The sequence below is a fragment of the Nesoenas mayeri genome (genome assembly GCF_963082525.1).
Source record: "Nesoenas mayeri genome assembly, chromosome: 2".
Lineage (NCBI taxonomy): Eukaryota > Metazoa > Chordata > Aves > Columbiformes > Columbidae > Nesoenas > Nesoenas mayeri.
In genome coordinates, this window is record NC_137543.1 from 37,217,349 (window position 1) to 37,234,112 (window position 16,764).

The following is a 16,764-nucleotide window of genomic DNA, read 5'->3' on the forward strand; positions in this document are numbered from 1 at the left end:
TTCCAAAAATTTCAAATTTTAATTGACTTAATCCTTATGTAACATAGTTAACAATATTCTCCTAGCTAGAACTGCTAGGAATACTAATTCACAACTTTGTGTATCCCAGTTACTACAAATAAGATGACTGACCAGATCAGAGTGACTGACCATTGCAACACCACTCTTCAAAAAGTTCCAAAAAATTGACCTGCCACACATAACATCGAAGATCAAGTAAGCTCAAATGTAAAAATACATTAAGTTATTCTGACAACTGTTAGTCAATTTTTCCACAATTCAAACCTAGCTTGCCTTCAAAGTCACCCATGTGAAGAACTACTACAGTTCTATTCTTGCCTTATCATTTTCTGAATTTAGCTAGGAATGCTATATTCTCAAAAGTATTTTTCTCTACTATACTCAATAATAATACTTCCTGCTAAATTTTATGGCTACATCTAAGCACTAAAATTCTCAGAAACATTTGTTCTTCCACAAGGTTGTGAACATTACTGTTTCCCATATTTCTGCAACTAAAATTCAATACCAATTTGTGTCTTTAATTAATAATTCTCCTATACTTCATTTCATTTTAAAAAATTAACAACATATCTGGACCTTAAACTGTTAATGAAGTCTAAGAAGAAACTCAGCCTCTTCAAAATTAATTAGAAAGCCCTGTTACATTAAGGAGGAAAAGGAACTTTCTTTTTTCTCCATGTAAATAATATTTATTTACTAGTCCTGGGGACAATTAGCACAAAGAAAGCTAATTTTTCTAGTTTTTAATTATTTCCAAAGGAAAATAAAATATGCAAAGAAAGGTTAACTCGGTGTCATCAGTCAGGTTTTTCATACATACCAAGAACAAGGCCTGTTGCACACGGCATTTCAGCTGCAGACTTGGCCTGTTCAGTAGCTGAAGAACTAATTTGTACCTGATTTCTGGCAAAGACAAAATAAAAAAAGCAAATGTGAAAATCAAACTTGAGAATTTACTTGCAGTCTGTGTGAAACATGATAGATGCACTTACATCACTATGTGATACATTTATGACAAACAGTTTTCCTAAAATCCAAAGAAATACCACAAGCAAGAGAGGAAATCGCCTGGCAAAAAGGCGTTTCTCAAGTTCTCGTTTGCCTGCGTGTGTGAAACCATCAGAAACGCGGACTCAGTTGAGCACTTCAACAATGCTGACAGACTGAGTGGTGCCAGTCAAGAGTTTATGGGCTTTACAAGTGTTCTGCTTCTGCCTCATCCACTTAGGTCACTTCAGGACTCGAAAAACCAAGACAAGTGGAAAAAAACGCATTTTAAACCTACTATCAGAAAAAGGATTCCATGTTATCCTAACAATTAAAAGACTCTGGTTGAAGAACACATGATCTATTGTTTCAAAAAGAAAACTGGCATGCAAGCTTCAATAGCTGTTCTGAAAGGAAACATATTTTTCGTGTTCTATTATATCCTAGCTGCAGGAAAAACTATCTGCCATTTCAGACAACACATTAGGGATTTTAAGGAAATATTTTCCTTTCGCCATGATTTTGCAGTGCAATTATCAGAAAAACAGACTGTATACCACACCTAGAATTTCCAGCTCTTGAGCTCTGCTGCACACGTGGTCTCTCCTTTAATTCGTCTTCATAATCTGCAGGAAGATCTCTTATTATTCCATCCAGATAGGGCCTTAAAGAAATAGAAAATATTCAGCTATGTTTGCCCAAAAACGTCAAATCTGAAATGGAAGGTCCAGCAGGTTTGTGCAAATGGATCCTCAGCCTGATTGCACACTGTTCTGAAAATATCACACAAAATTTCTAGAAATAATTCACTTTGCTAGCATTGTCAAGACAGCTCTCTGTCTGGAGTCTGAATTCCCAAGTCTGCCTTCATGCAACCTTTATCTGTCGAGCCTGGTTAAGAATTTTCAGAGCTGAAGAGCATTCAGTATGCACACTGCTCTAATTGAAACAGATCTTGCTGCTCTTAATCCCCAGCAGCCAACAATGTCTACAACCGATTTCAGCACACAGCTGTTGCGCAAGTCTGGTGAAATAGTCAACTGAGATATGAAAAGCTTCTTCAGTGACAACCTATCCTTCACTATGCACCTGATACCATTTAAAAGAGGTGACTTTTGATCAAGGTAAAGGACAGGTAACATGGTGAATACAAAAGTTCAGGAGCTAAAATCTGAATTATCTTATATGCGAAGTGAAGTAGTGTAATTCAAACTTCAAATAAAGCCAAAGGTGCCAAAATTTGTATGGACACAAGGGAGCTTTTCCAGAAAAGGTCTGGGGTAGTTGAATTTACAGGCTCTTCTTGCCTTGCAAATTAACTACTCTCTAATGAGGACTTCCAAGTTACCTTGATAAAATAAGGCAAGAATAAGCATTCAATGAAAAATAAAGTATCCAATAGATGCTAAGAAAGTTACGTATTTTCCAAGCTGGACAGAACCATGGATTTCCTATTAAGCAAGCAAACAAACAAAAACCTAGATAAACAGTAAAAAACCTCATAATCTTATTCTTTTATTTAAAAAGATCCACAGCTCTGCTCATCTCTGTAATTTAAATAAAAGCCAGTAATCAAAGGCAAAAGGATGCAAGCAGATCATTAAACATTGGTTTGGCATCTTACCAACCCACAAGAACAACAAGAAAGAACAACATCCATCCTCTTGGCACAACATGATCTTTTTTCATGATCAAGATCATCTTTTTGATAATGATCAATCTGCTGTTTACAAGGCTGGTCACATAAGACCGAAACACAGGCAGGTCAGAGAAAGCTTTGTGTATAGAGCGATGAGAGGGTGCAGGGAGGGAGCAAAGAAACAAACCTTGGGATTCAATGCGCAACCTTTTTTGTAAAAAGCAGCAAGTTTAGCATGGCAGGGCCAGCCATGTGGGCCCAATGCCATCAAGAAGCTCTTGTATCATGTTTATAGGGCGGAGCTGGCTGCTGGGGATGGACTAAAGCATTTCGCTCATCAGAACCAGAGCATTTTGCACGTCCTCTCGCTCTCCTGTCACCATTTCTGTTTGTTGCAACATGCCACCGTCCTTGTGCCTCTGTCAAAACAGACACCTTTCTGAAAGGTCCCGTTACAAACACCTGCCTCTCCAAATCAATAAAGACCATTTAAAAACAGAAAACGTTTAGTACAGCAAATAAAAATATTACTCCTTATGAATTTAGTTTCTGTCATGAATCAAATGTGTTCTGGGAAAATCAACTTGCCTGAAATATATAAAAACCAAAAGCTAACTTTTCAGAAGCAGAGCCATCAGTAACGAACAGAGGTGTTTCTTCTTGAAGAGAGACTGATGCGGCAAAGGACAAAAAAATACCGGATTGCAATGTACATCTAATTTTTTAAAAATTAATTTTCAATTTAAAAAAATCAGCAAAGTAGAAATTACACACACCAAAAAAACCCAAACCTTAACTTCATGTACAAATTTCAGTTCAGGCAATTCAGGTGATGGTTCAGCAACTTCTTTTAAGAAGATGCACCAAGTTTGCCAATAAGAAAGATAACACTATTGTCTGTACTTTATTTTAAAAGAAAATTGGATCTAAAACTGTTTCAGAGACCTCTCCAAATAAGCAATGAATTGCCTATGATATACTGGTCACAGATGTTTATACAAGCACCATCGGTGTTTTCTGGAATAACTAAGAACCAGCATATTTCTATTCAACATGATACCATCTACTGTTGGTTCAAACATCATCCTTGCTAATATTCTACATATCTAATTCTGTATATATTCTTTGAGAAACAAAATAAACCCTTAAACTTTATCAAATGGTCATTTTTATTTAAATATTTGACTTTGTGCCAATTGCATTACATAGTGGCAAACAGCTACCTAGTAAAAAGAGAACCTTAATCCTTCTAGGTGTTAATTACCAGAGGATTAATGTTGCCATTAGTCTCAAAAATATGGACATTTTGATTATCTTTGTTAGACACCAAGTCAAGCTCCTAATATTTTTCTTTCTGAAAACCTGTAGGATGAGAAGACTCCCTTTGCCCATTTCTATTAATATTACGCTACAGGATGGAACAAAATTTATATTTGCATGCTCTTCTTTGAATCTCATTCAGCAGGAAACGGGCAATCTTGTTCCTGCTATCTATTTAACCACTGTTTCCATTTCCTAGTCCTTTTCAGAAACATTGCATGAATAAATACATGGTTTTAGAACCACATCTGAACATACAATCTGAAACTCTGAAATAACCCATTTATTTAGTCTGTATCTCCCAAATACTTCCAGGCATTTCATTTTCTCCACAGCTACTTAATTCCCCTACGATTTTTTTCTAAAAGGCTGAGAAAGAATACCAACAGTTATTTTTGTAGAGAAGTTATTCTAACTCTGTTGGCATTTGAAACTGGAAAAGGAACATGACTTCATTCAATTTAGAAAATGTTTTTGCAGTAGAAGAGCATTTTGGGATTTGTTTTTGCTCATTATTAATTTGCAGTACTATCCAGAAAATTATCCCTGCAAACAATGACTCAAAAGATCATTTAACCAGTCCGCCAGCATTTAACAACAAAACATGATTGTAATATTTAACACTGTTGAGAGTGATACAATTTGCCTTCTGTTTTTTTCTAAAAGTGCTAATTCTAGGAGAAAAAAAAAAAAAGTTATTTTGAGTTATTTTGCTTAAACAGGGAAAGACTCTGGTGTTTCCTTCACTGAAGCAACTGCAGTAAAATAATTCTGGCAACAGGCTTAACACAAAGACCAAACAAACAAACAACAACAAACCCACACACACACACAAAAATACACACCAAAAAATGTATCTACAATACTCAGGTTCCCAAGATCTGTAGTTGAACAAATGAACACTCTTCAAGCACCTTTTAAAAATTTATTTACAAGAAACTTTACTGCTTCATTCCACTTGAATGTAGCTGTATAAAACACATCTGTTTAAAGTTTGGTACTACTTCACACCACAACCAATTTGTTTCTGAAAGCAACCGGTTCTTGCAATGGAATACGAGCAGATGACCAGATTGCCAAAGCCTGAATGATTTAGATGGTTATGCTTTTTGTTTGTTTGTGTATTTTTTCTGTTTTAAATGAGGGAGCTAGAAGAGAAAGATTAATGATTTATGCCAAAGTAACTAATCTGGTTTATCAGTTAACACAGTAAAGACTATTTAATAATTAACTGTACATATATCAGTTTTCCTCCTGAATGATTTGTCTAAAACACTTTTCGTTTGGTTTGGGTTTTCTTAAATTTTTATTCAAATTGTGTAGTTATTACTGAGATGAGCACCTACTAACACCATCAGGATTTGGTTCAACTATACATATGTTTAAAGTCTGCCATTTAGCAAGACAAAGATTATTTTTTAAAATATATTTTTACATTTTTAACACATAGTGGCATGTACCAAAAATTGAAGTTCAAATCAATTTTGGAATCTAAACTAAAAATTGACTTGCTATAAGTATTACAGGTTAAGAAAATACATCGCAATCTTGGGTTCCCAGAGTAGGGCTTTGCTCTCAAATACAACATGCTTTCCAGCAATCTACTTTTCATGAAAAAATAATTGCGGTGTTCTTTTTCTGGGGTAATTTCTCTAGTATCCTTGCTTTGCCATAATATATAAAACGCTCCCTTAACATATGATGTGTAGTCTTAGGTACTGGTCCATCTTTATAATATTTCTTCTAAAAATTATTGCAAAGTTCCTTTTTAAAGTAAGTGCAAAAATCCTGCTCTCATATGTGTATCCTGTCTAATTTTCAATGAGCAAACCATAGGTGTCAGTCAACAAGGACTACAGAAATAAAGGAGAAAACAGAATTAAGAATACCTTTCAGCATAAAAAACCCGTGGAGTTTTTCTGTCATAAGTGCTTTCACATCTAAATCTAGGGTCCATTTCTTCACTTATCTCAGGATCATAGTCCATTCTGTAGTATCTTCTACCAAAATCACGATCCTCATCAAATCTGTGGTGCTTCCTCACAGGAATTACAGATTGGCTAGCAAATCCACGATATCTTCGACTGGGAACATCTAAATCTTCATCAAGTCTTTTACTGAACAGCCGACTTCTTAATTCAACCTCATCATCTAACCTATGATACCTGTCTTCCTCCAGCCATCTCTTATTTAGCAGCTCTTCATAACCTTCTGTAGAAGTAAAGGCATCCTTCTTGGGAGGTTCTGCACCTGTATTACAGGGCTGTACTTCTGTTTGTAGTTCTGGCTGGGGCCTGGCAACAGCAATAGGGTTTTTATTCCTGTCCATCCTATTCTGTTTAATGGGGAAAAAAAAAAAAAAGTATTAAAAAATCTGAATATAAACAAATCACATTGAGCAAAACTTGATTATGCATTTCTTCAAACAATCCCTAAACAGATACTGGAGAAAAGGTAGCAGGTGAGCATGAAAAATACTTCAAGGAAGGCTTCAAAGCTAGGGATTTTTTTTTTCTTGAGGAAAAAAGAAAGCACTCTTTCTCTTACATGATGTTTTTCAGAAGAATGGCTATCAATCCTGAACAGGCCTTTTACAAACTCCAATTTGACCTTCAGACTCAGAGGTGCAAAGAATCAAAAAACACTCTGAACTTTATACCTCATCAAGAGACTTGGTATCTTTATTCTAACCAGATTCAGGCAAGTCTGTAATACTACGTGGCTTTTAGCACCACACTTTAACCTGACCATTTCTTAATCTATTTCTTTGTTCCCCAGGAGATGTCTCTACGAGAAAGGACAGCTTAGTGGATAAAAGAACAACCCTATGACACACTGGACCACTGTTCAATACACAGTTCTACCAAACAACATGTTTTTTGGATAAATCCTGTAGTATTTCTGTGCACTAATCTCTCATCTGTGGAATAAAGACAACAGCAACTCATAATTTACAAAATGTAATGAAAAATAAAGATGCAAATGACACCAAAGTGGGAAGAGGGATCAATATACTAGAGGGTATGACTGCCACTCAGAAGGGGTTTAACAAACTGGAGAAACATGCTGACAAAAAGTTCATGGAGATCAACAAAGGGAAATGCAGAATTCTGCATCTGAGACAGAATAATACCATAAAATAATAATAACATAGAAGCCCAATGGGATGGCAAACAAAGAAGAAATAAAAAAACCTTGGCTCCTTAAATAGAATTGATTAGAAAAGTCAGATGAGGAAACATAAATGCCTATAAAACTCTAAAGATTCTTCTATGTGTTTAGATTCAGTTTCATAAACATAAGCTGCATTTTTGCCATGTAATTCCTAGGGATCACTGCTGTGCTGTACTCCAGTCCTTGAAGAAGCCAATAAGAATCAGATATTGAATTCCAACATCTAAAGGATGCCTGAATACTGCCTTATAGCTGTCTTCATAGATTAAAATAGTTTTCAACTACATTACACTCCAATGCACTTGGAGGAAAAGATCTTCTTTCTCACAAGAAAACAGCCTTTCTGAAGACAGACAAGAAACAATCTTCTAGACAGAACTTAAAAATACATGGGTGTTTGCACTTGCTGACTGCTGTAAGAAAGACAATAAACTTCCAGTTGTTGTGAGTACAAATACAAGTTCCTTCATATAATATAACCTAGCTTTCACAGTACAGTACTCTTAAGAATTTCCATATCACAAAAAGTGGAAGGCCTTCTTAAATCAAACTCGCATGAGATGAGAGTTCCAAATTATTGCAGTTCATCACTGAAATAAGGCAGCTCTGCTTACACAGAGCCAAGGCCTTTTCTACTCCTCATATTGCTCCACTAGCAAGAAGCTTGGGGGTGCACAAGGAACTGGGAAGGGACATAGTTGGGACAGCTGACCCCAACTAACCAAAGGGATATTCCACACCATATGACATCATGCTCAGCAATAAAAGTTGGGGGAAGAAGGAAGCAGGGGAGGTTCAGGTTTGTGGTGTTTGTCTTCCTAAGTAACCCTTACTTGTGATGGAGCCCAGCTCTCCTGCAGATGGCTGAACACCTGCCTGCTCATGGGAAGCAGTGAATTAATACCTCATTTTGGTTCGTTTGTGTGCATGGCTTTTGCTTTAACAATTAAACTCCTCATCCTACCATGGAGGGGGAGTGAGTGAGCGGCTGGGTGGTGCCTAGCTGCCTAGAGCCACACAAATCAAAGGGCACAGCTCAGAATCTAACTGCAATTATACATGTCTCTAGTTCACTTTCATTACTAAAGACTTTTTTTTGTTTAGTTCACAATTGCACAGCACCATACACTGGATAGCTAGCACTGAGGAAAAAGCAGCTACAAATAAAAGTGAAGGAGCACTGTGTGGAGCTCAACATTTTGTCCAAAGAGTCAGATTTTTGGCCACCACTTTTATCACCGAGAACAATCCAGGGACTTGCTTAAGACACATAGAAGAATGAATGCATCTTTCTACCAGACAGACACGGCTGAAGAAGGAATCGAGAACTGTACTGTATGACTCACAACCAGGACTTGCTAGATATATTAATAAAACTATGGCCTAATTAAACAACATGCTTTGCTTATTTTGTCATGCTTTGTATGTCTTCATCAATGATAACACTGTTGACAACACCATTTATATTCTTCTTTGTATCAGCTTCGGTAAAACTGCATTACCTCTGTGTTTTTCTTCCCTAATTTCCTTAGCCTTTCGTTCCATTCTTCTTTATCCCTGAGGTATTGATTGTACTCCTTGTTTCTTTCAAGCCGTAGTTTCTCCTAAAACAGGCATTGAAAAGGGCATAAAAAACCTTCATTTTTGAGGAGTGGCTTTTAACTTCATAAAACTGCAGTATTAAATTAATATATGTGAGCTGTGTGTTTGCACCCTCCTTCCTTGCAATGTATAAATAAGTCTTAAATTCTTTGAGGTTTTAGTTCATTCTTAAACACAGTACTTTTTCTTAATTTGAAATCTGTAAGTAGAAGTCAGCTTCTCGGGCATAAAGTCTAGTCCCCAGTAACACTAATGGATATCAAGTTCGTTTTTAAAACCAGCTATGTTTCCTCCTGCTGAAACTATTGAAAATTGTTCTAAAGCTTCACTCCTTTGACAATTACAAATCGCCTTCTAATTTCCAATCTGAAGGTATTTATAGATGACTTTTTAACATTTTGTGTGTGTATGTGTTAAGGTTAGTTGTGATATGCCCCACTCATAATAAAAATAGGACAACAAATACATGTATAGAAAAGCTGTGTCAGTTGTAGCCTAGGATATTAACTTGAACTGTCAAATTCGAATGAGCAGTTAAACTGACTGCAAAAAGGGTCAGAAGTACAATGAATGCAAGAAAAACTAAAAAACATTATCTATCCACCTTGTCCTAGCTACTTTTGCAAGGTGACATTTATAACCAGCTTGCTCAGGTCTGTACATCAACAGCCTAATCATATAATAAGAAAAACAAAAATCTCCAGGTAAAGCAAACTCTAATTTGCATTATTTCCTGATATTATTACTTTAGGCTTAGAGCTTGGGGCATCTCTTACACGACCTCATTCCAACCATCATATAAATGAAAAAGATTTATATTACAATATTACGAATCATGCTCTTCATTGCAGTGCTTTCCAATAAAAAAAACAAAAGGTATTAAAAAAATCTGCACATCATATATAAATTTACTTCCCCATGAATAAATTTCAAACAAAAATAATTTATACATCAATCATCATGGAAATACCAGCTTAGTGATAGTTTTGCAAATGAGACCAATGCTCCCTAAAACTTATTTTTTTAGTAAAATTTGTGTCTACAGGTTTTACGACAGTGACAACATAAAACCTGCAGATATCTATGAAAACTGCCTGAGGGGTATTTTCCAAAGCTGAGAAACTAGCACTGTCTTTAACAGGTGGCAAAACACAGCAGAAAATTCAATATGCTGTGTGACTGCACATTTTAGCTAATAGAGGAAACCAAAATGCAAATGTTAACCTCTAATCATTATCTTTTTAGAGGCTAACCATTTAGCAGGACACAGTGTGACATCTTCTGGTAGCTTTTAGGTTCTACAACAGCAATAAATAAATGAGTAAAAGGGATTTAGAATACTTGTACAGAAAATGTCAACAAAAATTGAGCTACTATGATATAAAACCATCAATGATCAGACATGCTCCCAGTCCAGATGTCTTTAATTTCCACAGAATTAGTCAAAGATACTTTATCCTTCAGTGTTTCAGCACAAATACTCACAAGTGCTAACACTAAGTTGATGAGAACTTGAACATAAACTCAGCACAAATGCTGCCACTGAGGAGGATCCTTTCCCCTTCCTGGGCATTCCATTCTTTCTGCCTCCCTTTTTTTTAACACTAGTATAATTTGGAGTTTAGGGCTTTTTTTTAATAACAGCAGTTTTCACTTATTGAAGTTCTCACCTGTCTCCTCATATGGTCAAACATTATTGCCAGCACAAGAGAGGCAGAAAGTGTAAGTAAGCACAGCAAGGACAAGACCAACATATTTCACAGCAGAAGTCTTGCTCCAGATTACAGTGACAACATAGTCCCAAGCACAGAGCAACAATGTAACTCCAAAGCAACAGAGGTTTAAAAAAACTAAAAAAAACAAAAAAAAAAACAAAAAAAACCAACCCAAACAAACAAAAACCAACAAAACAAACAAACAATGACAAACCAAACCAACCAACCAACTAAACAAAAAAACAACCCCAAGAGTGCAACAGCCCAGTCCTCCTCCAGCAACAGTTTCTCACATCTCTGCTTGGGTTTGACCGATCCTACCAGCCAGTGGTGTTCATTGAGTCAGAAAAAATATTTGCAACATTACAGTGTTTCTGCTGATTCAACTTCTTGGATCAATTTAGAAACAAACAGAATCACAGAATGTTAGGGATTGGAAGGGACCTCGAAAGATCATCTAGGCCAATCCACCTGCTGGAGCAGGAACACCCAGATGAGGTTACACAGGAATGTGTCCAGGCAGGTTTTGAATGTCTCCAGAGCAGGAGACTCCACAATCGCCCTGGGCAGCCTGCTCCAGTGCTCTGTCACCCTCACTGAGAAGAAGTTTCTTCTCATATTTAAACAGAACCTCCTGTGTTCCAGTTGGTACCCATTGCCCCTTGTCCTATCATTAGTTGTCACTGAGAAGAGCCTGGCTCCATCCTCGCGTCACTCACACTTTATATATTTGTAAACATTCATAAGGTCACCCCTCAGTCTCCTCCAAGCTAAAGAGACCCAGTTCCCTCAGCCTTTCCTCATAAGGGAGATGCTCCACTCCCTTAATCATCTTTGTGGCTCTGCACTGGACCCTCTCCAGCAGTTCGCTGCCCTTCTGGAACTGAGGGGTGCAGAACTGGACACAAGAAAGGAACTGAGAATATAAAGCCGACAGCCTGAGGGCAGGAGGAGATGCAACCCCTGTACGGCTAATTCAGGCTTTCATAGAATCATGCTATGCATCAGAGGAATGGATCAGAGGTTAAGAAAATCCATATATGCATGTTGCATCTTCATATTCTAACTTCCATGAACCTCCAACAGCAGAGCCCAATAGGGGCTGGTACCTCTCTCCAACATAGGAAAGCAAGACCACAAAATGCTAAGAGATCTCAGGGAGATCAAAAGGGCTAAACACAGAGAGACAATGTGTTCTTTCAAAAAACACATTAGTATCTGTACTCTCAAAGGAACTTGGGAAGATTCCTGTATTAACAGCAGGCAATACATGAAATACCAGATCAGCTTTTATTCAGACTCCTGGATTCATCCAGTCAAACAAAAAAATATCACATGATGATAAGCAGGTAGGTTAAATGTACACAAAGACTTCAAATCAAATTGTGTACAGCAGAAAGCAAACTTTCTTTAGTTCTGACAGGAACTGATAAGGATATCACTGTAGAAACAACTACAAGCAAATATTTTTAAAATTACCCCCAGGCTGCAGTAAGAAGAGTAATAAGTTAGAAAAGTATACCTAATAATAAGAAAAATAATGTTCCTTATTAGATCAGTATTTATTGCTGAACAAAACCCAAGCACAACCAGTAGAGCTTTTGAACACACCAAGTGCCCTGCGGGTGTGAATGAGAAGAAGTAAACCTCAAACTACCATCAGTATAGAATTACACATCTAATTGTATACAAATTAAGAGTACAGGTAACCTAGAATTAAAAATTTTAAAACAACAACAACAACAAAATATAAATATTTTATTTTCTGAAAATGATTCTAATGACCACCTCTAAAAACGTTCCTTTTTAAAGACTGGGGGGAAAAAAAAAACCAAAAACAAAACCAAATCAAAACGAAACCCCAGACAAATAAACAAAAAACCTTAAGCGGAAATGATTTTGCCACAACAGGATAATTTTCAAGTTACACATCACTTACTTAATTTCCAGATATTTACCTTGGCAGACCTTCGCTCATCAATAGGAAGAGATAATCCCTGAGTATATGGATCTACTTCACCAGTAGTCAGATAATTTTTCTACATTTAAAACAAAAAAAACCAAGATTCAATATGTTTTAAAATATCAAATCTTACTTCCTAAATAGTTGCTAGGAATTCTATTTTCTGAAATAAATCTGATCAATGTAATGAAACAGACCAAAGACAACCTTCACATTTTGAAAATGCAGATGTTCTTGGAACACGCAAATGAAGTGAAGTCAAGGAATGCAGAAAGTACAGGTCTTTGTCATGCTTTAAAAGCTTGAGTTTTAAAGTGTTAATCCCTTCTTCCCTGTTACACTGTTTCAAGAATTACATAATTTAGTCTCTGCATACATTAAAAAATGTGCTTTTTTATTCAAAACAACCCCACCACCCACCATTACTCAATTACCCTGTAAGCAAGAAGCACAGCACAAGCATGTGTACAAGCATAAGAGGAATCTCCCAACACACTACCTCATGATGAAAAATTGTTTTTTCTAACTGCAGAAAACTTACGTCTACCTCTCATTTTAACAAAAGGAACTCATGCTCACACTAGCACAGTCACCACTCTGCATCTCAACACTATCTGTTTGCTACAACAGCAGTCCCTGGACTTTTCAGGATAATGACCCATCACCAAATCTCGTCATTCCTTACGGATCATCAGTCACTTTCAGAACAAAACTTTCAATTGAGAACATGGTGTTGCTCCATGTATTAATAGCTCCCTGGGTTGCAGGTCGGGAACCGGGCCACACAGCAAGTCAAACCTTTCAAACCAAACACCAGTGCTGGAACAGACCCTTGGTTTCCAGGCCTAGTGGTTTCTTCATATATCACTCATTTACTAAGAGCATCCCCTGGCCATTTTCAGTCAATCAACTATGTTTTATAAATCCAATTATCTTTAATAAAAAGATCACCTATTTGTGTGGCACAGGCTGATGAGGGGAATGTGTTAGATACACTATTTCACCAGCACTGTTTCCCTCCATTATCTATGTTGTAACGTAGCTTAAGAGCTTAGAGGCACGTTAACAGATAAGAGCTCTACCTGTTGCAGTACAAAACCACATCATTATGAATTATATTTCACAACTACATGTTAAAAGATTTAAGGAATTTCATAACCACGCAAATATTCAGGTACTGAGACAACTAGATTAATATGGAGAACTAAGTTGTTATTTTTTTTAAATAAATTGTAATCCTCATTCTTACATAATTCTTTTCACTTTATGAATACATCTGTAGAGTTTACCTCTGATCTTAAAAAGGGATTTGCTAAAAATCAGAAGCCAATAAGGAAATTGCATATTCTACATAAGTGAGACTAAATGAGTTATTAATAAAAATATTATCACTATGAGGGCTGCTAAAAGTTGCATTCTCTCTTTATGAAGGGAAAATAGAGATTGTTGTCCTATCTCTTCCTCTGGCTTTACAAGCTTAATATAGCTAACACGTATTGCATTTAAAAAACCAACAACAATAAAACCCACCATGTAAACCTAACTTTGTAAAATTGAATTTCAATTGATAGTAAAACACAAGAAGTTAATGTAAAAATACACATTATTTGGGTACTTTGCTGAGAATTATGAAACATGAACACTATTCTACTTTTGAAAATAATCTGAAGTTTAAGATTAAACAAGAAGCAACAATTATATAAGCATTATTTTGGTCAGAGGTTAAGCAGCCAGTTAATTCTACTGTTGCTATTGTTATTCAGGAATTCTAGTGCATGCTAGTATAGTTAATTTGTATTATATGCATGTTATTCAAAGCCCCCCCCAAAACCAGAATGTTGTGTTTCTACCGCGTTACCTCTTGGCCTGTTACTGAAGTTGTTTAATTTGAACAATCTGGATGGACAGTGTTAAATTTGAAAATACATGACAGTATAATGATAAAAATAATTTAAAATTACTGTAATTGTACAAAGCTTGCAAAGATGTGCCTCTGGTATTCTTTTTTCCTCAAAATACTTGTAGGCTTCCATTCTGACCACTAGGTGCTAAATAACTGGCTCTACTGCTTTCCTAAGCACCACTGATGAGATTTCACAGTGGTAGGGAAGAAAAAAGCCCTGACTCTCGTTCTGATGACTTATTATAATATTTCAGAGTTTACTATCTTATTCCAGCTTTCTAAAATGTGTGTATCAAGAATAAAAAACCAGAACTCATAACATCTATGTCACTGATAAGCCTTTAAGCAAATGCCTACTGAAAAACTTCCGTGAAGTCAGCGTTAGGCAGCAACAACAGCAATTGCAAAGAAAAAAAAAAGAAATCAACAAGTGTCTTTATTAATAGAAAATAATAAATACAAGCAATCATTTTGCACAAACCAAACAATGCTGTTAATCACAACTAATCACTACAGCATGCACAAACAAACAAAGCACAAAAAATAGTAATGATTTGTTTTAATTCAAAGAGCACAAAGCTGTCAAACAAAGCAAAAAGCAACTAATTTGAAGGAAAAAAAAAAAAGAAGGTATCGCAGGCACCCTACCTTTCTTTTTGCCTGTGAAATACCCTAAAAGTCAGGGAAAAGATACTATTCAAAATGAGCCTTTCATTCAAAAATATTTGACTTGACAAAAGAGACTTGTTTTCTTAAAGTCTATCCATTCTTTCATTTTAAGAAATAAAGAAACTGATAATTAGCATTTTGAGACAACACAAATTATTTGGTTCCTGATTTTTTTTTTCCATTTGACTAAGAAGGGATACAGAATATTCCCAAGATTATGACATTTCATACCTACAATTTCAATCTAACATTTAGTGCGACATCTAATAGATCACACTAACCAGCACATTAAAGGTAGGTTTTTTTCTGAAGATGAAAAGAAACAGTCAAATAGAGTCACAATAATTATAGATATATTTTTACCTGAATTACGGACCATAGAATACATAAGTATTTAAGGAAGTAACAGACTGTGGTTTAAATTAAGAAGAAAATAAGAAAGAATCAGAGTCAAATAAACAAAACTATTCAGAGTAAAATGTACCAAGTAATATGTAGTCTCACGGCAATTAAATCTGTAGAAGCATAAAACTCTTCCCAGTGATGACATTTTGAAATTAGTTTTACTTGAATCTTCAAAATCAGCCATTGCTCATTGTAAATGCCTTCTTATAAAGATTTTCTGCAGATTTGATTAATTCTCATTCAATTAAAATGAGAGTAATTTTAAAAGACTCACTAAACTCAGGCAACCAGACAAGAAGCTTTACCTGAGAAAGATATCGCCTATAATCTTGTCGAAGTTCCTCTTTGAGTTTATGTTTTTTTCGTTCATATTCTTCTCCAAGGGGTAAACTCAAGCCATAGTCACCTGAAAGTTTAACGTCATTAAATATTATTATCATTCCACTATTTTGTATCAAGACAAAGCACATCCTTCAAAAGCTACATCTGGATGCTTATTAGACATCAGTAACAAAAAAAAATGCAACCAGTAATTACAAAACAGCTGAAATAAAAAACACCTTCTCTATACGAGTAGTTGAGTTGAAAGCATTCTAGAAAAAAAAATGGATGCTAGTTTTCCTCTAGTCCTTGTGCTTTTTCTCCCCACTAGAAAAAAAAAAAAGGAACAAAAACTGATTTTATTTTGATAGTTTGATGAATGCATACAATATTTAGGTTCTTTTGTACTATTTATTTTGTCAATGTATGTTTCAAAGGAAATCTCCTTTGACAAGTTAGTTTCTAAATTACTCTGATATTTTAAGTTGGGCTTATCACACAACAGAAAACATACTTCACACTAGAAAGCAACAAGCTATTTTATTCAGCACAAAGCATGTGAAAAATGTTGGCTTCCACACAACTAGAAGGAATCTGACCATATTGTAATAATTATTATTTTTTTCCTTCCACCTCAGTGTTTTTAATTATCATAGGCCCAAACCACACATTAAGTACTTTTCCAAGATTACTGTCAGGTCTCATAACAGCTGTACTGGTAAAATATAATGCTATGCAAATTGTTTGTTGTTCCCCAAATACATATTAAAGTACATTATAAGAAATATTCTCCAGCCCAGAAGCCCAGCTCTGCAGCCATTTTCACCACTCTCCATAGAAAGCTAATGAATTCCACAAAACCACACAACAAGCAACATACATTGCAGCTGTTTGGGGTTTTTTTATTTCCTATTGTTTCTCTGAAAGCATCTCTAAATCTTGTGGTCTATATAAAATGAGTAGCATGGAGTAAGAGGGCAGAGGGAGGTTTACAAGATTTACTCATATATCAGCTCTGATTTATTGCATGGTAATCTGTTTG

General features: G+C 35.7%; 1 protein-coding gene across 4 annotated transcripts in view; it reads right to left on the bottom strand.

Moving 5' to 3' along the window:
- The window catches only part of CSPP1 (centrosome and spindle pole associated protein 1), a 66,045-nt gene that overhangs the window by 40,075 nt on the left and 9,206 nt on the right, over window positions 1-16,764 (bottom strand). For all 4 annotated transcript variants that reach the window (XM_080339879.1, XM_080339880.1, XM_080339878.1 and 1 more), the window contains 7 exons: window positions 15,707-15,807; window positions 14,976-14,999; window positions 12,420-12,500; window positions 8,647-8,748; window positions 5,860-6,305; window positions 1,574-1,675; window positions 845-927 (listed from right to left, as the gene is read on the bottom strand). In XM_080339879.1, the coding sequence (XP_080196005.1) occupies window positions 845-927; window positions 1,574-1,675; window positions 5,860-6,305; window positions 8,647-8,748; window positions 12,420-12,500; window positions 14,976-14,999; window positions 15,707-15,807 (939 nt within the window). The remainder of the gene's footprint in view (window positions 1-844; window positions 928-1,573; window positions 1,676-5,859; window positions 6,306-8,646; window positions 8,749-12,419; window positions 12,501-14,975; window positions 15,000-15,706; window positions 15,808-16,764) is intronic.